The sequence below is a fragment of the Cetorhinus maximus genome, chromosome 1, assembly GCF_964194155.1.
Source record: "Cetorhinus maximus chromosome 1, sCetMax3.hap1.1, whole genome shotgun sequence".
In the NCBI taxonomy this organism is placed as follows: domain Eukaryota; kingdom Metazoa; phylum Chordata; class Chondrichthyes; order Lamniformes; family Cetorhinidae; genus Cetorhinus; species Cetorhinus maximus.
Window position 1 is genome coordinate 143,965,433 of NC_135879.1, and position 17,984 is coordinate 143,983,416.

At 42.6% G+C, this 17,984-nt stretch overlaps 1 protein-coding gene across 2 annotated transcripts in view; it reads right to left on the reverse strand.

The window, feature by feature from the left end:
* Positions 1 to 17,984, reverse strand: part of lnx1 (ligand of numb-protein X 1) — a 268,850-nt gene that overhangs the window by 174,666 nt on the left and 76,200 nt on the right. The window contains exons 1-2 of one of the 2 annotated variants that reach the window (XM_078547860.1): positions 7,428 to 7,528; positions 1,980 to 2,454 (exon numbers count right to left, since the gene is read on the reverse strand). In XM_078547860.1, the coding sequence (XP_078403986.1) occupies positions 1,980 to 2,350 (371 nt within the window). In that variant the 5' untranslated portion in view covers positions 2,351 to 2,454; positions 7,428 to 7,528. Of the gene's footprint in view, positions 1 to 1,979; positions 2,455 to 7,427; positions 7,529 to 17,984 lie in introns of those variants that run through there. The other variant, XM_078547852.1, reaches the window with a different exon arrangement.

Below are 17,984 nucleotides of genomic sequence, written 5' to 3' on the forward strand. Positions count from 1 at the left end.
AGCGGGACTGTAAAATCTTGTTGGCGCAAAATTCTGCTCATACAGTCCATCCAAGAAAGACAACTGCAATAGCTTGGCCATATTTCAGGAAGTAGCTGGGAGATTTTTCTTGCCCCAGCAGCAGAGATAAATAGAACCAGGATCCGAGGAAGACAGCAAGCAGTGGTTAGGCAATGGCACAAATGACTTGTCACAGAAAGGGGAACAGATGATTGAAGTGGCCAGGTTATCTCAGACCTGACAAAATTAAGTGAATTAATTCAGACACATTGTCACTGCTGAGTCAACAGATGTGAATTTAATACCAGTAGTTGTAGTTGTGGCTGAGTTAGTAACACGCTTGCCGATGAATCAGAAGCTTGTGGGTTCAAGTGCCACCCTGGAAACTTGAGAAAGGTCTAGGCTGATACTCTAGGGCAGTATTGAGGGAGTGCTGCACTGTTGAAGATGTTTTTTGATGAGACGTTCAACCAAGGCCCCCTCTCAGGTGGATATAAAGAATCCCATGACACAATTTGAAGAGCAGCAAGGGAGTTCTCCCTGGTTTCTTGGTCAGTATTTATCCCTCAATCAACATCATTAAAAAGCGTATCATCTGGTCATTATAATTCATTGTAGTTATGTGATTCTCATTCTGTACATTCACATAACCAGTCAGTGAATGCAAACAACTCATATAACAATAAGGTCTCATGACTTTCTTTTTAAGTTAAACAACTAGGGTTCTGATTTTCTGTTTTTTGTTAAACTCCCTTGTGTCCTACTTTGCACAATTAAGCTACTTATTTCGAAAGGTTAATGACTGCATTAAATAGCCCATGAAGAAATTTTCTGCAAATGCGTTAACTAATGCTTTGCAAAGAGAAAATTAAACCCTAGATGGCAATAAATAATTAAAAAGTCCCCCATTGGCTAGTACAATGTCTGCAGTGTAGTCTCTTATGTCTGACACATAAGCCACAGAATTGCAAGATGTTACCACTGCCTGGCCATTAACATTGAACTGGAGTCTGGAAATTTTGGGGTTACAATCTTTATCATAGTCAAACTAACTAAATTACTTTCCACAACCACATACCTCTGATGAGGGTTGTTTTTTTGTCTTCAGGTAGTCACTTGGTTTTCACCAAAGCATTCACATAAAATGCAAAGAATAAAACTGAAGTATAAAACTGCCTTCAACGTTTAACTAGTTGAAAGAACTTTAGTCTGCCATTCTCTGTGGTTGTGTTAAGAGGAAGAAGCAGCTGCCACTAATTTTAGCTTATGTCCATTTGGAAACAGAACACAGGACTTGGGGGGTAAAATAAAAAACATTGACACCTCGAGAGCTGGATGTAGTTGTGACAAAAATAATCTTTCAACATGGATTAGATTCCTTTAGTTTTATTACAATACACAAAGGGTTAAAAATCTGTTTGATTATTCAAAATAGACCAGGATATGTTTCAATGCAATAGTTTTGCTGGAACCAAAAGCCTGAGGGATAAACCAAGCCATTGAATTCAATTTAAATACTAACATCTTGACAGATTGTTCAAGGAAATACTTGATTGGCTGCTCTTTGAGTGTTTAAGAGAGTTATTTAAATGTTACTGAAACCTGTAGGGAGATCTAAGCCAGAGAGTTCCCTTAAAAAAAATCATTTAATACTATTGACTGGAACAACTGAAAGTGAGATTGTCTCATGCACTGCACCTGAAAGGCTAGTTTTAAAGAAGAGGGAGAGGGACAAGAATATGAAACATAGGCACACACGCTTAGGTAAAAGGATTGTGACTCAGATGATTTCTGGACAATATTATTCACTTTAAAAATGTCTTAATTAGCTATAGCAGATTGCTGCTTGGAAGTAATCGCTTTGGTCAATCAACAACAGTTTTGGGACACAATTAACACATTGGCTGTAACCTCAACAGCAGGTTCATGTCTTAATGATTTTGTGTTGACATGCTTCTCCAATAGCCGAGTGGACTTACCTGTGACGTAGATGGATTTCTAGTTCGCAGCGCTGCATAACTTCAGTGCAGTGTTCTTTAAATGGGCAGAACACCAATACTTTATCCAGCAGTTTTTGCACCAGGAAGCTTGACTTCTTGCACACCTTCAGACACAAGGGCTTTCGATCCATGGGGCAGAAATCTTTGGCCAGTAAGAAATTGGTAAGGCACAAAGTACAATAAGTGTGGCCGCATGGTGTATCCAGTGGTTGCACTAAGGGCTGGAGGCAGATGTGACATATGAGATCGTCATCTATTTCATCCCGGTAATTATATGAATGATTTTCCTGAGGCAGGTGTGGTTGTCCGCAGCAGATACAAAGAGTCAGTACAGCAGGATCCATATTCATTGCAGAATCACTTTATTCTAGCAATACAATATTCAGTGAAGGCTAGATCCAAATCAATGTTCACCAACAATGAAGATCGCTGAGTTTCAGGTTAAACTCCAGAACTGAAAGAAACAATACGGATAGTGACAATTAAACAAGTGAAGTTCTTCTTTCAACAGATAGTTGTTAAAATCTTATGAAGTTGAATCATGCTACAGTAAAGCATAATAAAGGTCATACCATTGCACATCAAAGAAATTTCCCAATGGGAAATGAGAATAAAGCTGGATATGCGCTCAAACCTGTTGTAAGGCTCTGTCCCTGAGGCAAGGGCATCACAAGAGTACATTTTAGTTTGGTTCGTTTGATAGCACTCTCTTGTGACTGAGGTTTGGGGTTTAAGCCTCACTAGAAACCTGAGTATATCATGCACGCTGACAATTCAGTGTAGCACTGAGGCAATATTTTATCATTGGAGATTCTGTTTTTTGGCTGAGATATTAAACTGATGCCATGCCCTACCCCGCTGTACAGGAGGATGTAAAGACTTCATCAGCAATGTCTGAAGAAAAGTAGGAGTTATCTCAGTGTTCTGGACAGCACACCCCCTCCAACCAATGAACCAGAAATAGGCCCTTTTTTTTTTGCTGTGTGCAATTGGCTGTCACTTATGTCTATATAACAAAGTAAATACATTTCAAAATGTAATTTTTTAAATGACTGTTGCAGGGGGAATAGCTTGAATGAGGATATGTTGAAGGGTCCAGGGAAAAATCTCTAGAAATTTTCACACTTTATTTGGTGCATTTTCAGATAGTTTAGAATTTATAATGAATACAGAAGCTGATCTTTTTCCCATCTAAAAAGGGAGAGTCATTTTCACCATTTTACAGAAAAATGTTTCCCTATTTGTTATTTGAGAATTAATTGTTCTTCCTTAGTTCTTAGTGTAAAATTTATTTTCTCAGTAGCAGCTGACAAACTATTTCAGGGGAGAGAATTTATTCAGTTTCTTTTTAAAGTTGGCACTCCCCTCCTCTTTCCTCCTTCGCACCCCCCCCCCCCACCCTTCACCCCCGCAATTACTCCCCTTCTTGCTGGCATTTTCCTTTTTTGTGCTCAGTTAAGTCTGTCATTGTTCCTCCTCTTTCCCTATCTCAGTTAATTCAGTCTTCTCTTCATCCCCCCCCAGTGCATAATTGAGGCTCTTACTTCCGGGTGCAACTGTGATAATGCTGCACACTGTAGGTGAGAATTGCTAATCTCTTAAGAATTTCTGCCCACAGTATGCAGCAGCGTTCCATCTCTTATAGCAACAGCACAAGGTAGTAGTGCTGGGGGAGGGGTAGCTGTCTGGGAAGGCACTTGGCCTAGATTGGTTTTCCTCTGCAAAGGCAGGCACACGGAGCAGGCCACAAACAATGACTGTTCAGGCATGGGCTCTTGGCATTTCTAGGTGCAGGTACTGGAAAGCTGCTGGCTCCTCTTCAACTGAAAGCCACCAAGATCCTCGGCTTTTAGGTTAACAAAGGAGAAAAAAGGGGAAAGTTAAATAGAAAATTAAATGCTAAATCTCCAACTGGTTTCATTTACCAGTTGGCATCTGAGCAGTTTAAGCAAGTTCTGTGAATACAGATATGCTGGATGAAAAACAGACTATAAGGGCATGACCAGGCCAAAAATTAAAGTAATTCTTTGCACTATAAAGGGATATTGATTGCTGCAATACTGTCATATCAGACAATTCCCAAGGTCAGTAAACAGAGATGGATCAGCAATACAATCAGTGGAGCAATGATGTCGTTCATTGTATTCATTTGCCATTTGAAAAACAAAGCCTGAATCATACTAGTGAGAATCAGAAAGGAGAAAATAATATCAAAACCATTGTCACCCTTTACAGCCCAGCAAATACATAACGCATCGCACTGTAAATCTTAACGAACAACCACCATGCCATATCAGCAGAATGACTGTAACAGACTTGTCCAAACCTCAACAGCAATAGAACCTGCCTGAAAAATTTGCAATCAGGTAACGCCCATAAATATCTTATTTTAACCTGGCTTTCTGAGAACAGGCAGCTGTATGTAAAACTGGATTTTGTTTTTGTTGTTAGTCACTGGGATCTTCCTAAAAAAAAAATCTCTGAATCTGTCTCAACTTGTGGAGGTGGTGCTAAAATATGTTGTTTATTTCAATTCCTATTTGAAATCGCCCGTGGTCCTCCTCCCACAGGAGATGGAGCACTTTAATTTTCCATTTAACACAAAATAACAGAATCTTAGTGTAAAATGTTTCAATGCACATTATGCACAAACCATAATATCCTTCTTCTATGCATTGTTCATGCAAAGTTTTGCATTGGGACTTCAAAGATCAAACATTATCTTGTAATTTGTTGACACGGTTATGTGGTAAACCAGCATGGTTTCTACAAAATGCAAAGACTATAACAAATTTACTGGTGTATACATGGATCTCAATTCTGATGAAAGCAAACTGAAACATTAACCCTGTTTCTCTCCAAGGATGCTGCCTGACCTGCTGACTATTTCCAGTATTTTCTGTTTTTATTTCCGATTTCCAGCACCCACAGTATCTTGCTTTCGTATTAGTGTTTAGTTCACTGCCACTGCTCTTCCAAGAATCCCGACTTTGAAGAAGTTTTGCTCTTCTCTTCGACAGGACTTCCTGTTTGTCTCTTTTACCATTGTTCACCTTCATTGCTTTCTCCTGAGATCTGATGAAAGGTCATCAGCCTTACATTGGGATGAGTTTTCATCCTAAGACTGGCTGGTTAGGAGGCAGTTACACCAGTAATTTCCCACGACTGGCTGGCGTGCCAGTCTGTTGCCATGTTCTTGTCTCTGGTCTATTTTCAGGGATGTGACTTCTGGGAGGTGATGGCTACTCACTCGCTGGTGGAGGGTAGCCAATTGGGTTAATTAAAGAGTCAGCTGAGGGCTCTCTTCATACGCTACCTGGATTTTACAGATTGTGGACAAGCTCCACTGTGTGGCTATGGTTGTGTGAATGGTGGTGGATTCCCAGTGGGCAGGCCAGAGGGGTGAGAGGCATGTCCTGCAAAGCAGCCCAGAATCTGCTAGGCTGAAAGTCATGGCCATATGCCATCATTTGGAGGGGAACCCCCCCCTGCAATGATGCCCGGCAACTGTGGTTGCAGTACATTTTGACCCATTTACAAGTTTTCAGAGGATATCTCCGACTTGAGCTGCCCTTACCAGACTACCCCCCGCCCACTTCACTGGCAGTGCCCTCCACCCCTGGTGGAGGTGGAGCTGCTGGCTGTCCAGAGCCTCTGGAACTTCCATTGGCCCTCCCAGCTGCAGAGCCCAGCTGCCACCCATGGTCCTGCCATTGCCGCTTCCAGATTCCCGATCTGGAATCTGGAAGTCCGGATTGGACCCTGAAACTAAAATTCAGCCCATTAACTCTTTTCCTCTCTCATCAAATTTGGTAACTTTTTTTCTTGGAGTGATGGAGGAAGAGCACTCATCGATGTTCAAGAATTAGATTGGTTTGGCTGTAAACACGGTTTTTACCTTAAATCAGAAGATTGTGGGTTCAAATTCCATTTCAGAGCTTGAGCACATAACCTAGGCTGGCTCTTAAATGTTCCTCTTTTGTGATGGAGTGCTACATTGTTACAGGTGCTGGTTTTCAGATAAGATGTTAAAGCGAGATTTCATTTGTCTGTTCAGTTGGAATTGGATTCTATGGCTGAATTTGAAGAGGAGCAAGGAGTTCTGCCAGTGTCCTTGCCAATATCCCTCCCTCAAGTGACAAGCCCAGACATGGATTAACCAGCCATTTACCCCTTTTGATGCTGATGTGACCTTGCTTGGTGCAAGTTTGTTTTATGTCCCTAACAGCAGTGAGTGCAATTTAAAAGGAATCCATTGGCTGTACAGCCCTTTGAAATGTCCTGAGGTTATGATTTGGCATTATATATAAATATGTTTTGTTTCCATAAGGTTCTTTTGTTGTTTCCTAATCTTCAGCTGTGGCTCATCTTGCCTCCAAATCAGATGGTTGTGGGTTTGAGCCCCACTCTTGAGACTGGAGTCCCATAATCCAGGGTGACATTCAGCAGTACCAATATTGAGGAAGTATCACGCTGTTGGAAGGACAGTGGTGAGGGAATGCTGCACTGTCAGAGCGCCAATACTGTGGAAGTGCCGAACTGTCAAGAGTTGCTATCTTTTGGGTGAGGTATGCCTTCTCAGGTGTTGTAAAGGAAGAAGAGCAAGGGCGTTCTCTCTGTAGTTTTAGGGCCAAATTCATCCCTTAACCGCATAATTTAACAACAGGTTGTCAGGTAAATTTATCCTATTTTACTTGTGGGACCTTGCTGTGCATAAATTAGTTCCGGTGTTTGCTACATTACAGCTGCTCTTCAAGGATACCTCATTGCAGTGGTTTGGAACATCCCGAGGTGGCCAAGGCACTGTATAAATGCAAGCTCTTATCTAATTTCTCCAATTCTCTATGTGATGTAACTTCTACACAGATTCTTGTAGCTTCAAGTTTGAATGCAGTCATGATAATTTTTTTAATTCTTCCAAGGGATGTGGCTAGGCCAGCATTTTTATTGTTCTTCCCTAATTGCCTTTGAGAAAATGGTGGTGAGTCGCCTTCTTGAACCGCTGCAGTCCATGTGGTGAATAAATATAATGCTTAAATTTATGTATGTGTGAATCTTTAATAATGAGGTTTTGTTACTTTCTCTTTTAATACTGTATTCTCAGGTTTAAATGAACACAATAAATTTGATTGTTCCCTTTTCAATAAAAGTTAATACAAAAGTTAATAATTAAAGTGCTCTGGTTAATGGAGTTAATTAGTTACTGCAGACAGATGTGAAATTTCACCAAGTAGATAGAATTAACAGGAATTAAACTAAAAAACGAGGTGAAGTTATTAAATTTATGTTCTACTAAACCTGGATAAAGTTACAAAATGTCAGGAATGGTGGTCCTACATGTCGCAGTACGCTCTCACGCAGATAGGAATTTTCCAGATAAAGCTGCAAAAAGAATAAATAGGAAGAAGTTTGATCATTGTAACTTACCTATGTCTGGTGCTAGGAAATCATCTTCTTTGTCAGAAAAAGTTACAAAGAGGATTTACATCCGTTTAAATCCACAGAAACACATTGTGAACTCACTGTTGCTGAATACTTTTCATAAAGGATTGTCATTGGACAAAATTGAAGTTGCTTAAGGATCAGCCAATTAGTAACGTCGAATCCTTTTTCATATATATCTGCAGACTGCAAAATCACAGATTTTGATCCCGCCCTAACATGCAATATTCAGCTCAGGGGTTTCTGGTTCCCTGGAGACGTCTATACAGCAACCAAAGACATTTTTTAAAAAAAGGCACCATGTACACAAGAGAATATTTGGAAAATCCATTTTATAAATCACGTGGAAGTGCATTATGACATCATTTACATGTCATATCACGTTAATGCAAACAACACTAATCTCTTTCTTCTCTCTTTTCAGAAATAGGGACTTGTCCCTAAACAGGATTTTTTCCATTTAAGACATCCTCTCTTTAAATATTTCTGAGTCATTTCCAGACTGGTAGTTGCTTTTTCCTTTGTATTGGCTGTTTTTCAGGTTGCTGTACACAATTTGTGGTTTATCTCATGACATCTGCTTTGCCACACTCTACACTATGCACAAAGGTCTAAGAGCTTTATACCAAGGGAGTGCACATCGTGAATTAAGCCATGGAAGTAATTGCACCTTAATTGCAGTCTGCATGATTTTCTGTCCAGCTATGATTATAACTTGTGTGTCTTTTTCTCTGTGCCTGAATTCCCAATGACGTTGGGCGAAATCATCCCAGATTTGCACTAAGTGTGATAGCGGGCGGGTGAAACGAGTTTTTACCCGCTGGCTGCAATGGCGGGTTGAAATGCCGTATCATCCCAAACCCGCCGCATTAGTTATGAATTCCTGGGAAACATGCCATTTCGATGGCAGATGGTCTCTCATTTGCCCGCCACGCCGACACCTCGACGCTTCATCACACCGGGCACTATATTTAAAGTCCAGATGCGTGTACACCTCTCAGTGCTTCCAGACCACAAGTGTTGCAGGGAAGATGTCCATGAAAGGCAAAAAGACTGCAGCCCCCAGGTTTAGTGATGCATCACTGGAATGCATTTTGGATGCCATGGAGGCCCACTGTGATGTCCTCTACCCCGGCTCTGGCAGCAGGATATGCAGCAGTGTGACTAGCCAGGCTTGGGAAGCGGTGGCAATGGCGGTCAGTGCCAATGCTGCACAGAAGAGGTGGCCATCAAATACAGATAGAGGATCAATGATCTTAGCCGTGCCGGCAGGGTATGTTCACCATCTCATCACTCTAAACTTACACACTCACACCCATCACGCATTCACTGGCATCTCACTCACTGTCAGCTCAAGGGACATCACCGTCCATTCTCACACACAAAACCTCACATGTCCATCTGGCCTCATCTCCTCTGGAGACGGCCTCCTCAGCCCTCACCATGTTGAGGCCACTTGCACAGATCAACATGTGCCCCACACGCACCTTGGGATACCCCCCTTCCCCAGTACAGCCCTCGTCCTGCAGCCTCTTCCCTTGCCTGAAGCCACTTCCCTTTTGCCAAGCAAGCCTTAGCCCTGCACCCACTGAAAAGCCACCCAAGCCACCCACATGTGGCTTATCTGGTAGGAAGAGACCTGCCCGAGAGCCCCCCTAAAAGTGATGTAGGGCAGCATTTGACTGAGTGTGGCTTCAAGGAACCCTAGCAAAACGGGAGTCAATGGGAATCGGGGGAAAACTCTCAGCTGGCTGGAGTCATACCTAGCACAAAGGAAGATGGTTGTGGTTGTTGGAGGTCAGTCATCTCAGATCCAGGACATCACTGCAGGAGCTCCTCAGGGTAGTGTTCTCAGCCCAACCATCTTCAGCTGCTTCATCGATGACCTTCCTTCCATCATAAGGTCAGAAGTGGGGATGTTCGCTGATGATTGCACAATGTTCATCACCATTCGTGACTCCTCAGATACTGAAGCAGTCCATGTCCAAATGCAGCAAGACCTGGACAACTTTCAGGCTTGGGCTGACAAGTGGCAAGTATCATTCGCGCCACACAAGTGCCAGGCAATGACAATCTCCAACAAGAGAGAATCCAACCATCGTCCCTTGATGTTCAATGGCATTACCATCACTGAATCCCCCACTATCAACATCCTGGGCGTTACCATTGACCAGAAACTGAACTGGACTAGCCATAAAATTACTGTGGCTACAAGGGCATGTCAGAGGCTAGGAATCATGTGATTAGTAACTCACCTCCTGACTCCCCAAAGGCTGTCCACAAGGCACAAGCCAAGAGTGTGATGGAATACTCCCCACTTGCCTGGATGAGTTCAGCTTCCACAACACTCAAGAAGCTTGACACCATCCAGGACAAAGCAGCCCGCTTGATTGGCACCACATCTACAAACATTCACTCCGTCCACCACCAACGCACAGCAACAGCAGTGTGTACCATCGACAAATTACATTGCAGGAACTCACCAAGGCTCCTTAGACGGCACCTTCCACAACCACTACCATCTAGAAGGACAAGGGCAGCAGATAGATGGGAATACCACCACCTGGAAGTTCCCCTCCAAGTCACTCACCACCCTGACTTGGAAATATATTGCCGTTCCTTCACTGTTGCTGGGTCAAAATCCTGGAACTCCCTTCCTAACAGCACAGTAGGTGTACCTACGCCACATGGACTGCAACGGTTCAAGAAGGCAGCTCACCACCACCTTCTCAAGGGCAACTAGAGATGGGCAATAAATGCTGGCTTAGCCAGCGAAGCCCACATCCCGTGAATGAATAAAAAAAATAAAAAAACTGTTGCTGAAACCCTCATCTCAGACCTTTGCCATCCGTGGACTCAATCATTCCAATCGCAGTTGCAGATATATCCATGCCCAAAGCCACTTATATCATTTGATTTCCACCGTTTTTTTAACTAATGGTGATGATGCATTTAACAATTTGGGTTATTTAAAAAGTTATTTTGGGCTAGATTTTCCAAGCTCCAATGGAGACAAAGTTGGACGCTGGATGGGAAAAGGAAAATTGAGGTGGGGGAGGCAGTGGGGGACCCATTGGGACAGCTTCCTGGTGCATTCCTGCCTCTGGGGACTTTCCAAGGGACAGACTGGGAACTGGGTCAACTGTTGTTCCACAGAGATGGGCAGCTAATTAGTCCAATTAAGACCACACATGAAATCCCATAGGCCCCATCAGTGAATAGCCCTGCGGAGGGGTTACCCCTCCATCCCAATCTCCTTATCTGCTTGGGGAGTCTTCGGTGCAGCCCTTCTGTGTTAGCCAGCAAGGGAACCGCCATGTTGGAGTGCCCTCATGGTTCTGATCTGCCTCACCAATGCTTATGAAAGGGAACAGTAACACAGTGGTAATGTTATTAGAGTAATGATCCAGACCCACAGCAATGTGTTTGACTCCTAACTGCCCTCTGAAATTGCTTAGCAAAGACTCAATTGTATCAAACCACAAAGGAAAAATTAAATGTGAATAAACCGAATGAAGCCCCCAGAATCAACCGAAACACTGGAAACGACAAAAGCACACCCTGCCTAGTCAACCCTCAAAGTCCTCTTCACTAACATCTGGGCATTTATGCCAAAATTGGGAGAGCTGTCCCACCGACTAGTCAAGCAACATACTCACCGAATCATAACTTATAGCCAATATCCCAGACACCACCATCACCATCACTGGGTATGCCCTGTCCCGCCTGCATGGACAAGGAGATCTCCTTCTGATTACCACGTACTGCCCTTTCTCAGCTGATGAATCAGTACTCCTCCATTTTTGAACACCATTAGACCATAAGACCATAAGATGTAGGAGCAGAAGTAGGCCATTCAGCCCATTGAGTCTGCTCCACCATTCAAGCAGATCATGGCTAATCTGATAATCCTCAATTCCACTTTCCTGCCTTTTCCCCATAACCCTCAATTGCCTTACTGATTAAAAATCTGTCTATCTCAGCCTTGAATATACTTAACAAACCAACCTCTACAGCCCTCTGCGGTAAAGAATTCCACAGACTGACTACCCTTTGAGAGGAGAAATTCCTCCTCATCTCTTTTTTAAATGGGCACCCCCTTACTCTGAGATTATGCCCTCTGGTCCTAGACTCTCCAACAAGGGGAAACAACCTGTCAGTGTCTACCCTGCCAAGCCCCCGAAGAATCTTATATATTTCAATAAGGTCACCTCTCATTCTTCTAAACTCCAATGAGGCCCAACCTACTTAACCTCTCCTTATAAGAAAATCCCACCATACCCAGGATCGACCTAGTGAACCTTCTCTGGACTGCCTCCAATGCCAGTATATCTTTCCTTAGATAAGGGGATCAGAACTGTTCACAGTATTCTAGGTGTGGCCTAACTAGTGTCTTGTATAGTTTTAGCAAGACTTCCCTATTTTTATACTCCATTCCCTTTGGAATAAAGGCCAACATTCCATTTGCCTTCCTTATTATCTGCTGAATTTGTATGCTAGCTTTTTGTGATTCATGCACGAGGACCCCCAAATCCTTCTGTGCTGCAGCTTTCTACAGTCTTTCTCCATTTAAATAATAACACCAGTTGGAATAAGTACCGAGGATAGCAAGGGCACAGAATCTACAATGGTTGGGGTTTCAAAGTCCAAGAGTGACTCATTAACACCACTACAGACTGAGTCCTAATGGATATTTCTGCCAGATTAGGCCTGTGGCAGGTAGTGAGAGAACCAAGAAGGAGGAAAAACCTATTTGTCTCGCCCTCACAATGTCGCAGATGCATCTGTCCATGACAGTATTGACAGGAGTGCCAATGTGGGGACCTTTGCACTGAGGACACCCTTCATCCTGTCGTGTGGCATTACCACCGTGCTAAATGAGATAAATTCAGATCAGATCTAGCAACTCAAAACTGAGCATCCATGAGGCACTGTGGGCCATCAGCAGAATTGTATTCAACCACATCTGTAACCTCATGACTTGGAGTATCCCTCATTCTACCATTGCCACCAAGCCAGGGGATCAACTCTAGTTCAATGAAGAGAGGAGGAGGACATGCAAGGAGCAGCACCAGATATACCTAAAAATGAGGTGTCAACCCGGTGAAGCTCCAATACAGGACAACATGCACGCTAATTAGTGGAAACAGCATGCTATAGTCAGAGCTAAGCAATTCCACACCCAACGGATCAGATCTAAGCTCTGCAGTCCTGCCACAATCAGTCGTGAATGGTGGTGGACAATTAAACAATTCACTGGAAGAGGAGGCTCCACAAGTATCCCCATCCTCAATTTAAAAGACAAGGCTAAAGCATCTGCAACCATCTTCATCCAGAAATGCCGAGTGGATGATCCATCTCGGCCTTTTCCTGAGGTCCCTAGCATCGCACATGCCGGTCTTCAGCCAATTCGATGCAATCCACGTGATAGCAAGCAATGGCTGAATGGACCAGAAAGACTATGGGTCCTGACAATATCCTAGTTGCAGTTCTGAAGACTTATGCTCCAGAGCTGTTTCGGTACAGCCACAGTAAAGGCATCTACACAATAATGTGGAATATTTCCCATATACGCCCTATCCACAAACCCAATCTGTCCATTTACCACCTTATCAGCAAAGTGATGTAAGGTGTCATTGACAGTGCTATCAAGTGGCACTTACTCATCAATAATCTGATCACTGATGCTCAGTTTGGGTTCTGCCAGGATCACTCAGTCCAGTCCTCATTACAGCCTTGGTCAAAACATAGACAAAAGAGCTGAACTCAAGAGGTGAGGTGAAAGTGACTGCCCTTGACATCAAGGCAGCATTTGACTGAGCGTGGCATCAAAGAGTCCTAGAAAAATTGAAGTCAATGGGAATCAGGGGGAAAACTCTTCACTGGTTGGAGTCATACCTAACACAAAGGAAGGTGGTTGTTGGAAGCTAATCATCTCAGTTCCAGGACATCACTGCAGGAGTTCTCTAGGGTGGTATCCTAGACCCAACCATGTTCAGCTACTTCATCAATGACCTTCATTCCATCATAAGGTCAGAAGTGCGGATGCTGACTGATGCGAATCCTCAGATACTGATGCAGCCTGTGCCCCTATGTAGCAAGATCTGGACAACATTCAAAAATGGCAAGTAATATTTATGCAACACAAGTGCCAGGCAATGTCAATCTCCAACAAGAGATGTCATTTCTTGTCATTTGATGGCATCGCCGATGCTGAAACCCCACCATCGCCCTCCTGGGGTTACCATTGAGCAGAAACGTAACTGAAATAGCCAGAACATGTCAGAGGCTGGGCATTCTGCAGAGGGTAACATGCCTCTTGACTCTCCAAAACTTGTCTATTATCTAAATGGCACAAGTCAGGAGTGTGATGGAATACTCTCCGTATGCCAGAATGAGTACAATTCTAGCAATACTCAAGAAGCTTGATGCCATCCAGGATAAAACAAACCACTTGATTGGCACCCCATCCACCACCTTAATCATTCACACTTGCTACTACTAGTGCACAGTGGCAGCATTGCGTACCGTATACAAAGTGCACTGCATGTCTCCTTTGACAGCACCTTTCAAACATACAAATTCTACCACCTAGAAGGACAAGGGCAGCAGATAGATGGGAACACCACCACCTGCAAGTTCCCCTCCAAGTCAATCACCATCCTGACTTGGAAATATATCGCCGTTCCTTCACTGTCGCTGGGTCAAAATCCAGGAACTCCCTCCCTAGCAGCACAGTGAGTGTACCCTCACCAGATGAACTGCAGTGGTTCAAGGCAGCAGCTCAACACCATCTTCTAATGGGCAACTCAGAATGGGCAAGTGCCACACCCCATGAAAAAATAAAAAAGCTGAGCGACTGGACAACCAGTTTCCCTCTGCCTGCAACTCTGATAAGGTCAAGGTAATTCAGTACTAATTTGTATTGCCAACTGACATGCCAATTTCTTCAATGCCATAGATGTCAATATTGCTTAAACCAACTAGCAAAAATATGGTCTATAAAACAGTAAAACAAAATTGGAAGAAGGCATTACAGAAATGTATATAAAGAATCTTATTAAAATTCATATTTTCATACATACTTTACGTACATCAACCTATAATACTTCCCTGCAAAATTTAACTTAACACCGTTCCAATCTCCTCTTCCTAATTATAATACAGCAAAGCTGATTAAACTGTGTATTAGGCTCAAATAATCTGACTACAATTCTTTACATACAAATAAATAAAAATTTCTTCACTAACAAACCTCTGCAGGTTTACAAGGCGAGAGGTATGGAGTCTCTTGGATATTCCACAAATTTACAAGAGCAATAAATATTGAAACCTGTATCTTAATGGAGCATAGACACATCATAAAAAATGATGCAGTAATATTTTTTGAGAGGTAATTATTCGTATCAATGGCAAATGGAACTTCAAAGTGAACCAAGGCAAAGGATGTTGTCAAATGCTTTGAATCTTCCCATCCCCTTGGTGATTTCTCAAATCACTGTACGAATATTGTTGAAGGTTTTTGTTTGAAAAGCCTATATTCTTTAGTGATGTAAAATACCTCAAGCCACTCCCAAAAGGCAACACAAACACTTCCTTTTTTCCTCTCAATAATATTCAGGGAGCTCTGAAGGCTCCTTTGTGTTTAGAAAGGCACTGGCTCTAATTGCTCATGCATGTCCAGAGAGCACTCCGTCACCCACCCCGCATCCCCCCCATCCCCCTCCACCCTCCACAATTAATTGCCAACAGCTTATTTCTCAAGTTTGCCTCCCTGCTTTTGCATCCACTTCTTCACTGAGGCCACTGCTCGTTCTCCATTTCTTCTGATTGTGAAGTCTGCTTTCAAACATTCTCCCTACTCAACTTAACATTGCCTTTGCTGAATACCATCTTTCTTTTTAAGATATGCATCAATTACGCAGTGCTGTCAAAGGGTTACTGAAAGTTGAATAACAAAGAGTACAATTAATAATGGGCATGGAAAAATAAATCATTTTCAAATGTATAAAGAAAAAACACTAATAAAGCTTAATTCAGATTACCTCAAATTGAAAAATAAATGGATTTTTAACAAAATGTTTACACTGGCCTTCAACTATAATTGAAGATAGACAATATAACACACTTACTGTTGCTTTTGCCTTGCATCGCCATTGCTGATAACAGTCACAAGCTCAGAGACAACATTGTAAGATAAATTAAGTCACTCTACTATCCCCCAACCCATCCAAGAGGTGAAACTTGAAGCAGTATCAATGGCAAATATAAAACAGTGGAGTAAATGTTCACTTTCAATGCTCTAGCACAGAGCTTCATGCACTAAGAATCTAAGCATGTACTTCCTCCCATCCATAATTTTCCATTATTAATTTTATTATATAATTTTGAATTTATCAATGGTAAACTAGTAATATAAATACGTCATGAAACTGCAAATGATTAGATTAACACATGGTGGGAGAGGGCTCCCCAATCAGCCAATGTTCAAATATATTTGAGGAGTTTTTGGGGCTGGAACATTCCTTACAAACTCTCAGCACAGTAAATAATATCCCACTTTTCACTTGCTAAGGAACCACACAGATATGTAGGGCAGAGAAGCTGAAGAGAGCCTGAGGCTTTCCACAATCACAGTACTGTTTCAGTTGAGGAAAACAGATCAACAATATTGAAAGAGTTTCAATATGTTTTGCACATGGCCCAGCAACAGCAATAGAAGCTGCACCAATTTGAAAAAAACCTGAATTTGGGGCTCTGTAGTTTTATTTTGAAGGAGGGATATGAATTGGTTTGTGGGCAATGACAATCATTCCATTCAATTAGTTTAGTTATTTTGATTTCCACCAAGCTACCAGTAGTAGGAGAGGAAGAGGTTAAACAAAATTATTACATTTATTTACATCTGGATCACACTTTACTGCTAGTGATAGACAGCTGCAATTAGTTAGGGAGCAAGCAGTATTACCCTGCTAGAGTCTTGTATTCTTAGAGCACAATTTCCATTTCAAAGAGGCATTCTCGATAGTGTGTATTCATCTGTATAGCAGAACTACTGCACATAGATTTTCAGTTACTTTGCTGAATTAGAATGAAAGAAGGAGAAGCTGATTGACAGTTAGAAATACAGAATGAGTGAAAGATAGAAAACTAGTAATTAAACACAGACCAAAGAATATTTAGGGGTACATTTTTAGCAGCACACAAAACCCTGCACCGAGGCAAAAGGGGAAAAAACCCTCATAGTCTGCCAGAGAAATCTGATCATTGTTAATGGCATACTAATTGTATTATCAAAGTTAAGGGTACACAGTAAAGAGGATTGAGTGATTAAGTACCATGAGCACATATAAAGAAAGACTTCCCATGCAGAGGGGGGCGGCGGGGAGGGAGGAGGACCTCCTCGTAAACTTGCTCCTGGGCCTGGCTAACGTGGCCATCAACAGGCCCAGGCAACAGGCAGTCGAGGGGGTTGTCCAACCTGACTGTTTACCCCTCTACCACTGCTATGTTCACAGATGAGTGACCCTGGAGAAGGAGCATGCGGTGTCTACCAGTACGCTTGAGGCCTTCTGTAATCGATGGGCATGGTGGGGGCTGAGGTGCATCATCACCCCTGGAAATTATATTTTTGTTTTGTCAGTTAAGTTTCCTATGATGTTTTGATTTTTGTTACAGTAAGACCATAAGACCACAAGATGAAGGAGCAGAAGTAGGCCATTCAGCCCATCGAGCCTGCTCTGCCATTCAATGAGATCATGGCTGATCTGATAATCCTCAACTCCACTTTCCTGCCTTTCCCCATAAACCTTGATTCCCTTACTGATTAAAAATCTGTCTATCTCAGCCTTGAATATATTTGACGACCCAGCCTCTACAGCCCTCTGTGGTAAAAAATTCCACAGATTAGTCAATCTCTGAGAGAAGAAATTCCTCCTCATCTCTGTTTTAAATGGGCGACCCCTTACTCTGAGATTATGCCCTCTGGCCCTAGACTCTCCCAGAAGGGGAAACAACCTCTCAGCATCTATCCTGTCATTCCCCCTAAGAAGATTATATGTTTCAACAAGGTCATCTCTCATTCTTCTAAACTCCAATGAGTGCAGGCCCAACCTACTCAACCTCTCATCATAAGAAAATCCCTCCATACCCGGAATCAAGCTAGTGAACCTTCTCTGGACTGTCTCCAATGCCAGTATATCTTTCCTTAGATAAGGGGACCAAAACTGTTCACAGTATTCTAGGTGTGGTCTAATTAAGAACAAAGAACAAAGAAACGTACAGCACAGGAACAGGCCCTTCGGCCCTCCAAGCCTGCGCCGATCATATTTCCTGTCAACTAAAACATTTTGCACTTCCGGGGTCCGTATCTCTCTATTCCCATCCTATATCTGCCATTTCTCCGCCCAAGTCTCCAACTGATCTATATCCCGTTGTATCCTTTGACAATCCTCTTCACTATCTGCAACTCCTCCAACCTTGGTGTCGTCTGCAAACTTACTAATTAGCCCAGTTACATTTTCCTCCAAATCATTTATGTAT